At 38.3% G+C, this 11,182-nt stretch overlaps 1 protein-coding gene across 2 annotated transcripts; it reads right to left on the reverse strand.

Annotated features, from left to right (window-relative positions):
* Positions 1–86: 86 nt before the first annotated feature.
* LOC143450863 (protein-glutamine gamma-glutamyltransferase E-like) lies at positions 87–10,952 on the reverse strand. Of its 2 annotated transcripts, none has more exons than XM_076951603.1 (14): positions 10,813–10,952; positions 6,052–6,216; positions 5,729–5,914; positions 3,920–4,177; positions 3,518–3,765; positions 2,884–3,061; positions 2,606–2,797; positions 2,375–2,514; positions 2,120–2,276; positions 1,801–1,964; positions 1,580–1,709; positions 1,313–1,476; positions 1,058–1,191; positions 87–549 (listed from the first exon to the last, which is right to left on the reverse strand). In XM_076951603.1, the coding sequence occupies exons 1-14, from the start codon at positions 10,838–10,840 to the stop codon at positions 405–407; spliced, it is 2,289 nt and encodes a 762-aa protein (XP_076807718.1). In that variant the 5' UTR covers positions 10,841–10,952; the 3' UTR covers positions 87–404. The 2 variants fall into 2 exon arrangements, with proteins under 2 accessions (XP_076807718.1, XP_076807717.1); XM_076951602.1 differs by lacking the exon at positions 10,813–10,952 and adding an exon at positions 6,475–6,571.
* Positions 10,953–11,182: the final 230 nt, after the last annotated feature.

The following is an 11,182-nucleotide window of genomic DNA, read 5'->3' on the forward strand; positions in this document are numbered from 1 at the left end:
TTTTCGGACTCAGCAGCCCAAAATTACCCAGAAACCATCAAAATATCTTTGGCACTCAAAAAAAATGTTTTTTTTGTTGGCCAGTGTTATAGTACATCTCAAGGACCCCGGGCTCTGAACCACTGGTATGGAAATATATGTGTATATATTATTATTATGGGTATCATTATATACTGGTATATATCATTATAACAAACTTTTTAGAAAGCATTATTATTTCCTGATCGAAAGCTCCCTTGTAACTGTCAACTAAAACGTAAAAAGCGACGTCCTCGATAATATTAAAGGACTAGTTCACTAGTATATAATAAAGGCCACTAGTACATAATAATAAAGCAAATACATAGGCCTACGTATACTGTATACAATGTTTCTACGATGCGGCAATTTAACTTGGTGCAGGATCATCCAACCACCGTGACATCCTTCTCAGTTTTTATGTTCATGATTTCCACTGCATCAAAATCAACCATCAAGGTCAAAGCGCCGCTTCTGTATACATAAATCTCGGCGGTATGTGTGTAAGCACCTTTGGGGGGTATGGGGTCCCTGGAAGAAACATCGCAATCGTTTGAATAAATGAATGCGGCAGCAGAGTCATAGTCACTAGAGTGAATGACTTGACCTGACTTTGGTCGTATTCTTTGAAAATACATCAACGACTTTAAACGAGTTAACAATAAAATGACTGGTCCTGACATTATGTTTTATGGCTTCGATCAGAAGCATTCATTTATCTGTATAATTAACCGTACGAAGGCTACAGTTTAGTCTAAAGACTGTATCAATGATCTTTAAAACGTAATATATTTCATGTACAGCCATGAAGTAACTTTTGTAACAATTAGGAACGTTTCATGTTAACAGAAAGTCAGGTTTTTATATTTATATGATTGTAAGAACTTGGTACCAGGTATTACCGGGTCCGACTAAATTTGATTGTTAGAAGAAAGTCAAGCGAGTTTATCCGCGGCACAAGCCACTAAATTTAAAGTAAATCCCTTGAAAGTAACTTTACATTAACACTGCAACGATGAAGTTGCTTCATCTTACTCACTTTATTTTTATGTCGTTTCCTGAGAAGCCTGAGCCGTCCAAGCTGAAAGCAGCGTTCGTCAAAGGAACGGGAAGAGGGTTTTGGATTGTAATCTTCACGTAATTGTAAGAATTACGCTTGAGTTGGTCCTCGCTCTGTAAAAACCGTTTATGAAGCATGAATATAATACGGAGTTGAATGTTTTCGGCGTTAGCTTTCCTTTGTAAAATAACTTGAAGTTTTTTAATATTTTTAACAGGACAGAATATATCCTACCTCAAGTGTAATACAGTCAGGGCTATCTACTTGGACATCAAACGAATCAACATAGAATTTGTTCGTCTCCTTCACGCGGACCGTAGTCACAACTCGAATCACTGCGTTGTCCGCCAAGTGGCGCCCATATTCATTAAACGGCAGTTCGATAGTCTGCGTCTCAACTGAATATATGGGAAAAGAAAAACACAAAAAATCAGTGAAATTAATCATTCAGGAATTCAGAGAATAATATGCAGTTGTAGTCATTTTCCTTCAGTCATTCACCTTGCCCGCCTTTGATGGGCTTTTCGTACTTTACCCGTTTAAGGAAAGCCTTTCTTTGATCATTATGCAACATTGTTTTCAGCACAATGGACACAGTAGCAGACTTGTCGACGGTTGTGTCATTTTGCACCTGTCATAAAGAATTGAATCCGTGGCATGCAGTAGTAGTTTTATGGGGAAACCCGTTAATGATGCCCCGCTTTACATGTTTAGCAGTTTACCTTAACGGCTACTTTCACCGTCTGTCCGTTTATTACATCACCAACTGGTTCAATGTTGATTTTGATGTCTCCTTCCTTTTCAATTGTATCCAGTTTTTCGTGATACTGAGGCTTCTTCGCATGAGCGTACGCTCGACTGAATGCCGCTCTTTCTTCCGCGGAACCTTTGCGTTTATAAATATTTTTATGAATATTCAATATTTTTATTTAGTTTATGAATATTTAGACATTTTTATGTCCTTACAAATTCGTCTATTGTTGTTTGCTGTATTATTTATTTTAGTATTTTTCTTATCACAAATCCATATCAAATTCTTACCTTCGAGATGTTTGTAGTGCTTCGTTAGATCTTCCCTTGCATTGCTTCCAACAGCTTTGGTGCTGATGTTTCTGCCAACATGACGTGTTTCCCGCTTGATGAGCTCTTCAACTTCCTGATCGTTGCCAACTATCCACGTAAGTCGATCAGCATTGACCTAAAATGGCAGCAAGGTATAAGAAAGACGAAATGTTGGGTTCAGTTTCGACTTGGTTTGTGCGTTTGTCGTTTGCACATGATTCGCAAAGCTCCAACCTCTCCGAAAAGGAAGTTGGTGTCCGAACCGATAAAGATTTCACCATTCTTGATCGCCTTCACTGGTGCCGGTCCGCATTGATAAATTCCACTGCTTTCTTCTTGTGGAGTCGAATCCACGGCTTGCCAGCCGTCGTATCCTGCTCAAAACTTTCGGTTAGCTAAATGTTCTGTCTGATCATTATCGATAATAATCAAAAACCTAAACAGACTTAATTCAATAAATGTAACCTTTCGGCAGATCAGGTCGTCTGAAGTAGCCTTCGTTCCAGACATGAAAGTTCCAGATCGAATCTCCAACGTCAATGTCGGCTTTTTCGCCGTCTTCGTCGACAAACGTGTCGATTGTCATGTTAAATTCAACGTCATGGGCAGATTGGAAGTTGGTCACACTGCGCGCAGGAATCCCCAAAGCCCTCAAGACTGCAGCAACACATAAGATTAACTTTTCATGCATTGCAACGCGTTGTTTGGATTGAACGAAGTCCCACCCTCTGAAAACTTTTTACCTGTTGTAAGGAGCCCGGAAAATACCCAGCACTGCCCGTACTTAACAGGCTCCATGTTTGTTTCGTTCCATTGCTTCAGGATTTTTACACTGCCGTCCCACGTGGTCGGTCGCTTACCGTCTGCGTATTCTCCGTCCCAGCGACCATACAAGACGCCTTTGTCATCTGAACAGTTGACCTGAAATAAACAACTTTATTTGACATTTCTCGTTTGCAAAACCCAGAAAGCCGTACTATACAACGCAGATGTATCCGTCATAATTTCAAGAACTTAACTTATGAGCTGTAGCTATGCTGAGTGGTTTAAACATATCAATAACAGCTTACGTGTAAAATGAACGGAATATTTTTAAGATTAGCTAAATGCAGAGAAACTGAATGAAGATCCGCTCAGTGTATAAGCCTAGATCTATATTCATTCATTTCATCGTAAGGTATACCAGAATCTTTATCCTGGGGTTTGAAAAAGTAGCAAAACCAATAAGGCTTAAAAGCGCATGATAGTGGTGACGGCTGGTTATATTTAAACTTGCTGATAACGACTGCAGCAAGGCCACTAAGCCCAACGTCTACAGTTAAAATATTGACTTTGCGCTTTCACAAGCACAAAAATCTACTAAGCTGTCCAATATACCATTGCAGAAAGAACCCTGCTGCAATAAACGGGAGAAAATCGTTGTTTTAAGCTTTTAACAGGATTCTTTTTGGCTCTGGAATCCTCTCGCAAAAGTTTGAGAGCAATGTCCAAAATGCCTTCCTCGAACTGTCCAAAAAACCATCTCTTTCCTCCCATTCTGTAATACTGGCCATAATAGATGATTCCGGTATCTTTGAGCAAGTATTCGTCTCGTTGCGCCTCGTCATCCATGAAGCAGACATCGGCTAAGAAGATTTCAAAAGTACGGTTAAGTTTCCAATCGCCGTATTTGATCGTATACTACGTATGGTACTAGCATTTAGTATTACTACAAGAAAAACTTTTGCATATGCTATGGCTATTATTTTCGCCAAGACGTTTAAAAAGCAGGGAAATCACCTGGCTTGAACGGATTGAAAATGACAATCAAGTCCGGTTTGGCAATCCTTTCAGTTTTTGGTCCATCATCGAGGACGCTGGTCACTTCAACCGTCAGCTTGTATCGTCCAATGATCGCGTCAGCGGGAATATTGACCTGCACAGTTATCTTCTTCGCTTTTTTATCTTTAGCCAAAATCTTGCCACTCCATGGGCCACCTTGCAAGGAATTCTTCACGGGAACGCGAAACAGAGTGCCTTTGGCGGTTTTGGAATTTCCTGTCGATAACCGGAAAAACGGTTTGGTCGGTCGGCTTGTATAACTCTACTGTAAAAAAGCTACAGAAGCAGTTCGTGTATTCCCTACACTTTTCGATCGTCTTAACCCCCGGGGCGTCATGATTTTGAAATCATTCAGCTGACTAAGACATTCTTCAGCAAATTCTTCGTGTCTATTTATGTTAGTGTAGAAAAATTTCCATCTTTAAAACCGCTTTTATAGAGTAATAAAATGACTGTCTGCAAACGCATAAGATTAAGTGCAAAGAGAGCGGCGCAACTACACTTTATAATTATTATAAATTAAGCTGAACCAATGAAAATTGAAAATTGAAACCATTAATGCCTACATTGAAAATTTTCGTTAAAAAATTTTGGGCTTTGATTCGGATTTGGGCGCGACCTTCAAGTACAAGTTTTATTAGGATAAATTTTTATTTAGGCTCAAAATTCTTCGACAATCAATCCATGCTGGAATTAGACACAGGAGCAACTTATCCTTCAAAAGAGATAGACCTGCTGGCCACAATGACCGAATTCGCCGGACTTTTAGGCTATTGTACATTAGCGATGTTACGGAATTTAGGGTGCTATCCGGGGACAGTTGCACGTTTAGTCAGATCAAAACTTGCTTTAAAATTTTGGAAGACTATTTTGAACGTATTGAAAACGATGGATGTGTGACAAGAAAAATGCCACCCGGATCTTACCGCCCGCTTTTCAATATTTGCAAACGGAATAAGACGTGTTGAAATTTAGGCGGGTGTGGCGTAACGCATCAATAAGCAAGAACCTTGGTCATTATCAGTTAAGAAATGTCAAGAAATGTCGGGCTTATGCTTTGAGTTTTAACAACGAAAAGTTTCGAAAAAGTGATCAAAATGTAATTGATACAAAGAATGCAAGGAGCAAGCCAACCAGGAGCAAGCCATACTCCGGCTTATATGCACTAGTGTTAATGTATGGGACTATTTAACAGGAATAAACTCACAAATCGTTACAGTGGTCACAGATTCACAAATTGTTAGCATTTGTGAAATTACCTCAGTTAAGAATGCTTCGACTACCGGCGCTTCGACAATTTTTATCTTGAAAAAATAGAAACGCCAGCATCCACCCAAGCGTTTTGGACGCGCATCAATAAATTAGGGTTTCGTGTGCTGCAATGTGCGGCACGTTCGATTTAACAAACCTACGCAAAACTTCTAACGCATTGTCTTTTTCGAGCAGAATAATTTTTCTTTGAAGTTGACCAATTTTTGATCGACGTTCACACAAAAGCACACTCTGTGATGACGGCTTATTATATAATGTTATCGTTCTTCGGTTATCACTACAACGACGTCGCACAGTTACAAATATTCTGACACCTTTAGTCTTGGCAAGGGAAAAGTTGAATGTCAATCAAAACACCGCGGTTAGTTTTGCAATTCGACGATGCATACCCTGATATGCGCCGTTCTATGCATAGCACATATGTTATATCTTTCCAACTTTGCAGGTTTTTGGAAAACAGAAGCAAAAGACGAAAAGAAGCAGATGGTGACTTACCAATGGCAAACTCCAAAAATATATGATCTTTGGCGGCGCGGTACTTCCTGTTCTTGAAATACAAATCCAGAAGAAAGGAATCCGCTCTTCTGACAACCAAGTCCTTGTGGATGTACTTGTCAGTGTGGTGTTGCGCACAATTCTTCTCCTTCAAGTAATCAATACGCAAAGTCTGCAAGAGTTCGGCTGCAAAAAGACTACCATGAAAAACCAGCACATTATACTCTGCGTAAGAACAGGTATATGACCACACCAAGTATCATATCAATTAGGCTATCAAATTCAATTAGGCTCCAGTGATAACCAAACATCATATTAATTACTTGGGGGAGCTTTTTGAACCTTCGCCAGCCAGCCGCTGGCTGTAGCCTCGTCGACGTTGTCTATGACGTAATTATCCAGAAGGTGAGGATTCCGATGGATGTAATCGCACAGGAAGGTCGGATGTCCGTCAAGATACTCCACAACATCTTCCCGTTCAGTCGGCTCTATGATATGATAATACGATTTTTAAGACAAATTTTTTGAAATAAAATCGAAAACAAGTTGAAAAAATTTTTGAAAAAGTCAAATCGAATTACTGCATTCACGACGCTTCTTTGATATCAACCTTATATTTCAAGTTTAATTTGCATAAACATCGGAAAAAATCTGTCGCGTTTTAAACTGAAATTTGTTTTAAACATAAATTGTTTAGTTCAACAATTGTGTCGTGGTTATTCAAATAACGCATATTAGTTACTAACCATTTGGTATGGACCCATCCATTTCGAAAATCATTTAAAAAAAGCAAAGAACGTTACCGTAAGCTGAAAACAAGAAATTTAACAGATCTATTACAACTGTTTCAAGTTTAAGTGTATACCAAAACCTAGGCTGAATTTGTCACGTTCCTGTCCTATACCCTGGGTCGTCATCGGTCTGGACTCAAAAATGAGGACGACCAAGAAACGAAAGAAGAATACTACCTTGTGTTTGTACTTTTTGTCGAAACAGTACTGCACACCAGGAAAAAGCGATCGAAGTTTCTAAAAACGAAAAAAGAGAGACTATATGTGCATGTTTTTTAATTTTGGTCTCTCTTTAGTCTAAAATGGCGTACTAAGGGGTCCGAAATGCCGAAAATCGGAATCTCTGCCTAAGAATTAGACAAAAATAAGGACGTGTCTTAGAAATAAGGACAAAAATATTTTCTAAGACGCAGAACTCCAAAATAAGGACAAATCTTAGAACTAAGGTACGGAAATCCTGCCTATACCTCTGTATCGCTATATTCTGTCGTAAACGGCAATTCACGCCCTGTGCATTGGGGATAAACTTTCTTTTGTGTTTCTTCATTTTTTGCTGTTCACCTTGGGACAGCAAAATAAAGAACTTTTGCTATTCACTGCATCACAATAACACTCGGTAGCAACCAGAGAGATCATGGTAAAAAGGGCTTAAAGAATGAACGTAAACTCATTAAGCGACACATAGGTTCTTTAAGTCACCGATAGTTTTACTTATCCACTATGAGCAACGTCAATGGCGTATGAGAGGCAGAATAATGGACGCCTTTGACGACACTGTGTGCTAAAGCAGTTTCTTTTCGAGCAGTTACGCCGTCCCGTCTGAGAAAATTAACCTTTATTGGAATATATCGATTCTTTTTGAGTTCAGGTTATTTAACAACCGGATCGTGAAATTTTACACAGGTAAATAGCACAGGTCTGTAACTATAAAGACGTTTATACGCAACGAAATAAACATTTCAGGCAAATATTAATTGTTTGCTCTCGATTTTCCGGGACATTTTAACTCTACTCGAGTTGTCGATAAGACGTCACAATACATCTGATGTCACGTACGACCTATCTTTATGGGTTGCTTGACCTATACTGTCGGTGAAATAATCACTCTTTAAATTTATACGGTATTCCTTTCTCTGTATAGCCGGCATTCACAAAACGCTACATACCCATAACAGCGCAATGAATAAACGTTTGTACAAACACTGGATCAAACCTCATAAAAGCACAAAGTGAGCGAATAAAACCCGAACTAAGTGGGATACAGCCACGAATGCGGATACGAGCTTACTGATAAAACGATCTTTGTTAGCTAGTTCAAGTGGGTGGAGCAAAAGTAAAACAATTATTCGACCTGAACGCTTCGGTCAGTTGGCATTGTATAGACTGTTATATGGGTTGATAAATTGGTTTGACTTTATCTGTCCAACTGCTTTCATTCTTTTTTTTGTAGGGGAGGGGGGGGGGAGGACACTGAAACGACAATACCCAGGAAGGTCTTTGTTGTGTTATGATACGCACAAAAATATTATTTACGAAACACAACAAACATTATCGCAGAGTACGACGTTCCCGGCTGCCCGGGTGTCATTGACAACCAAATTTGATGCTTCCAACTGCTACATATCTAACTTCAGACGCAATAGATGTCTACCACAGGTATTCCTATTGTCGAAATACTGAAATTTACAGTTTCAGTTCGACATGACGTAGATGAAAACGTGATATATGATCAGGAGTTAGCAGCGTTATGAGGTTGTCGCATCAATTCTATTTAAATTTTTGATGTCTTTAACGAGTTTTGACTGGGCTATTTTTGATTATATTCTTCTCTTACATCATTATGTTTCATTCATCTCCTTGCGAAAACATTAAAGAATTAAGAAACAATAAAGAAAAAAGCAGCCCAGATTACAAGTGTTAGAATAAATCTATTTATTCTGTCGTATGGTGGGGCAACTGCTGTACTACTGTATTGTGCGATTTGTTATAATCTTGTTTCTTGCTTGAAAAAAGTAAGTTATACAGCTTATACTGTACAATGTACAATGATCTCGCGGGCCCGAAATAGTTCAATGTATACGATAACATTGCGGGGTAAGTTTTATTGTAAAGCGGGCCGGGAGTTTGACACGTATGCTGTAAAATAAATGAACCGAGTTAAACCATTGTGTATGTATGTTGGCGCCAACGTCGTAAACAAGTCATCAAACTCGAGTCGCAAGTCAAACAAAGTCTTTTGGACTAAAATCAAATCGAGTCATTAGATATCTCAACCTATAGCCGTAAGGAAAGTAAAAATATCGTTCCTGTCAACAAGAATCGTCTTGAATTTTTATAAATTTATTTTGATTTGCTGCTTCAAACGTGTTCGTAGACAACAAATTTCATTTTGAGTTACATTTTAATGTGTTTGGAGAAAAGAAGAAAAATTGTTTTGCTTTAAAGCTGGACAATCTGGAGCAGCTAATCAACAAGAACTACCTCGGATCAAGTCAAGTGTTATATTCAAAGTCATATAATGGGACTCGAGTTAAATAAAGTCTTTCTAAAACGTGACTAGAGTCCGACTCGAGTCCTATCAGTACTGGCTCTGGTTGGCACCGACATTGAGGTCGTAGCTGCAATGAATCTCATCATTTCTACAGTATGTTGAATCCAGCACAATGGTAGCCAGTGAATAACCTTTTGTAGTAAATATGCTTTCAATCGTGTTGTTGTATTTTGAGCAGTGCGTTATTTACACGATCGAAATTTCGAAATCAAACGGCAAGCGTCGCTTTCTTTGAGGTAATCTTCGCCACGTCATAAGCCCAAAAATGCTTTTTACGAAATACGCACTCACACTATATTGCAAATGTCTGACTCTATACTCTGCAGGCGTCCCGTACACATGATCTAAAAGCAGCCGAGTTTAACATCTCCTTTGTGCAGAAAAAAAACGTCAACTATACAGATATGCATTTTGCGTCATTACATCCGAGATATACGAAGGAGCATGAATCGCGGAAAGGTCATTCTTTGAAGTAGGATCTTCTCAAAATTTCTTTGTCCAAATGCACTTTCAAACAACGTAAACGCATTTCATTTTCCGTTTTTTGATGGCAAAAAAAGCACATAAATAATTATTAATGGGAATATGGCCAAAAGCGTTAACAATCTGCAGCTTTGAATTTGGAAAATTGTAATTTCTAACTTTGCAAATATCTGTATAGGCTGTGTAACCTTATGTAGGCTACTCAGAACAGATTTTTTCATACTATGTTGCAATGCACATAGCTTACTGCATGGAAAATGCAAAAAAGTTTTAAGAAATAAGCACAAAAAAGCAATGCAAAGATGCAATCTGAAAATGTAACCTTTATTATAAGCACAAACTTTTGCCTTTTCTTTGAAGAACTCATGACTTAAGAGGGTATCTTAACCTAATTTCCTTGTTGATTTATCTGACTCTATTGTTGCGTGCGGTTAGAATAAACCTTTTGTTGGCCGAAAGGATTTAATATTACAACAGAAATAGCTTACAAGAAAAGTTTTTCATTGTAGGTGCTGTACACTTTCTCAATATTACAAAAAACAAGAACATAAGTAACACTGCTAATTTCTCGTAGGTGCTGCTTGATGAGTTGTCTACGCTAGCCACGATGATTTACTCAACTGATTCTTTCTCTCATAGACGTGCGAGCTTATAAAAAGTGAAAGCGATGGGAGTTGAAATGTTCGACAAAAAAGGCGTTGGGCGTCGAAGCAGGTGCAACGGGTAAAACAATATCTTGAGAATGTGATACATATAACAAAAGCTGACACATTGAGACATAGATAAATAATCAGTGTTAAGGTTAAGAAGCGGGCATTTCCAATAAAGACTTCTTATCAGCACAGGGGCTGGAAAACAACTTGGGAACGTACTAAAAGGAGTGTTCAAACGAAGTTATTCAGAACGAGTTCCCAAATGTCAAACGACAGTTAAAGTGTTTGTCAAAGAACAAATTCATAAACTTCAATCAATAGCTAAAACACCCTTTTGCAAGGAATGACGTAATGGTATTAAAAATACCACCCAGGCCGCTACACCTTTGTCAGGTGTGACTATAAGATTAGACCACCTATAGATACACACGGTAAAGCTTATGTTCATAAACAATGAACATAAACGGTTATGTAATTGCTTTTATGTAATACTGAGTTTAATGCGGCCTTGTCACCATCAGTCGAAAGTACAAAGGCATGCTGTTCTCAAATAATCATCTGAATACTATCGAACACAGAATACGCAAAATTAGAAAAAAACATTACCTTGTTGTTTTACTTCAAAGTTCCCCATGGTTGTAATTGAAAACTTTGCAACAGGTTGTAAAATATTCTTAAGTGGATGCCTGTAGAAAACATGTTAGTATCAAATGTTCTATGATGTGGTATTTACTGATATTATAATTTTTCCTTTCAGCTCCGGAACAATTGAATTCAGCAAGGACAACTCAGTAGATTGACATTTTGTTTTAAGTGTAGTCTTTTTTCTTTCAGCTGTAAAGCGTGCACTAACCATAGACATCACATATAGATATAAATATAATTATACTGTATATACTAACGTGTGATATAAGATGTCTATGATGCTAGCGTGTAGTGGGGTTTTTCTGTAAAAAAACAACTGCTGACTAAGTTC

This window comes from Clavelina lepadiformis, chromosome 3 (genome assembly GCF_947623445.1).
Source record: "Clavelina lepadiformis chromosome 3, kaClaLepa1.1, whole genome shotgun sequence".
NCBI classification, from domain to species: Eukaryota; Metazoa; Chordata; class Ascidiacea; order Aplousobranchia; family Clavelinidae; genus Clavelina; species Clavelina lepadiformis.

What these genes read in the sequence shown, in the direction of transcription:
- LOC143450863 (XM_076951602.1), bottom strand. Translation starts at nt 6,508, where the DNA reads ATGATTTTCGAAATGGATGGGTCCATACCAAATG. An exon ending in TTTCAATCCGTTCAAGCCAG is followed by an intron (nt 3,766 to 3,919) that starts GTGATTTCCCTG and finishes AAATCTTCTTAG; the next exon opens with CCGATGTCTGCTTCATGGAT. An exon ending in TTCCGGGCTCCTTACAACAG is followed by an intron (nt 2,798 to 2,883) that starts GTAAAAAGTTTT and finishes GTGTTGCTGCAG; the next exon opens with TCTTGAGGGCTTTGGGGATT.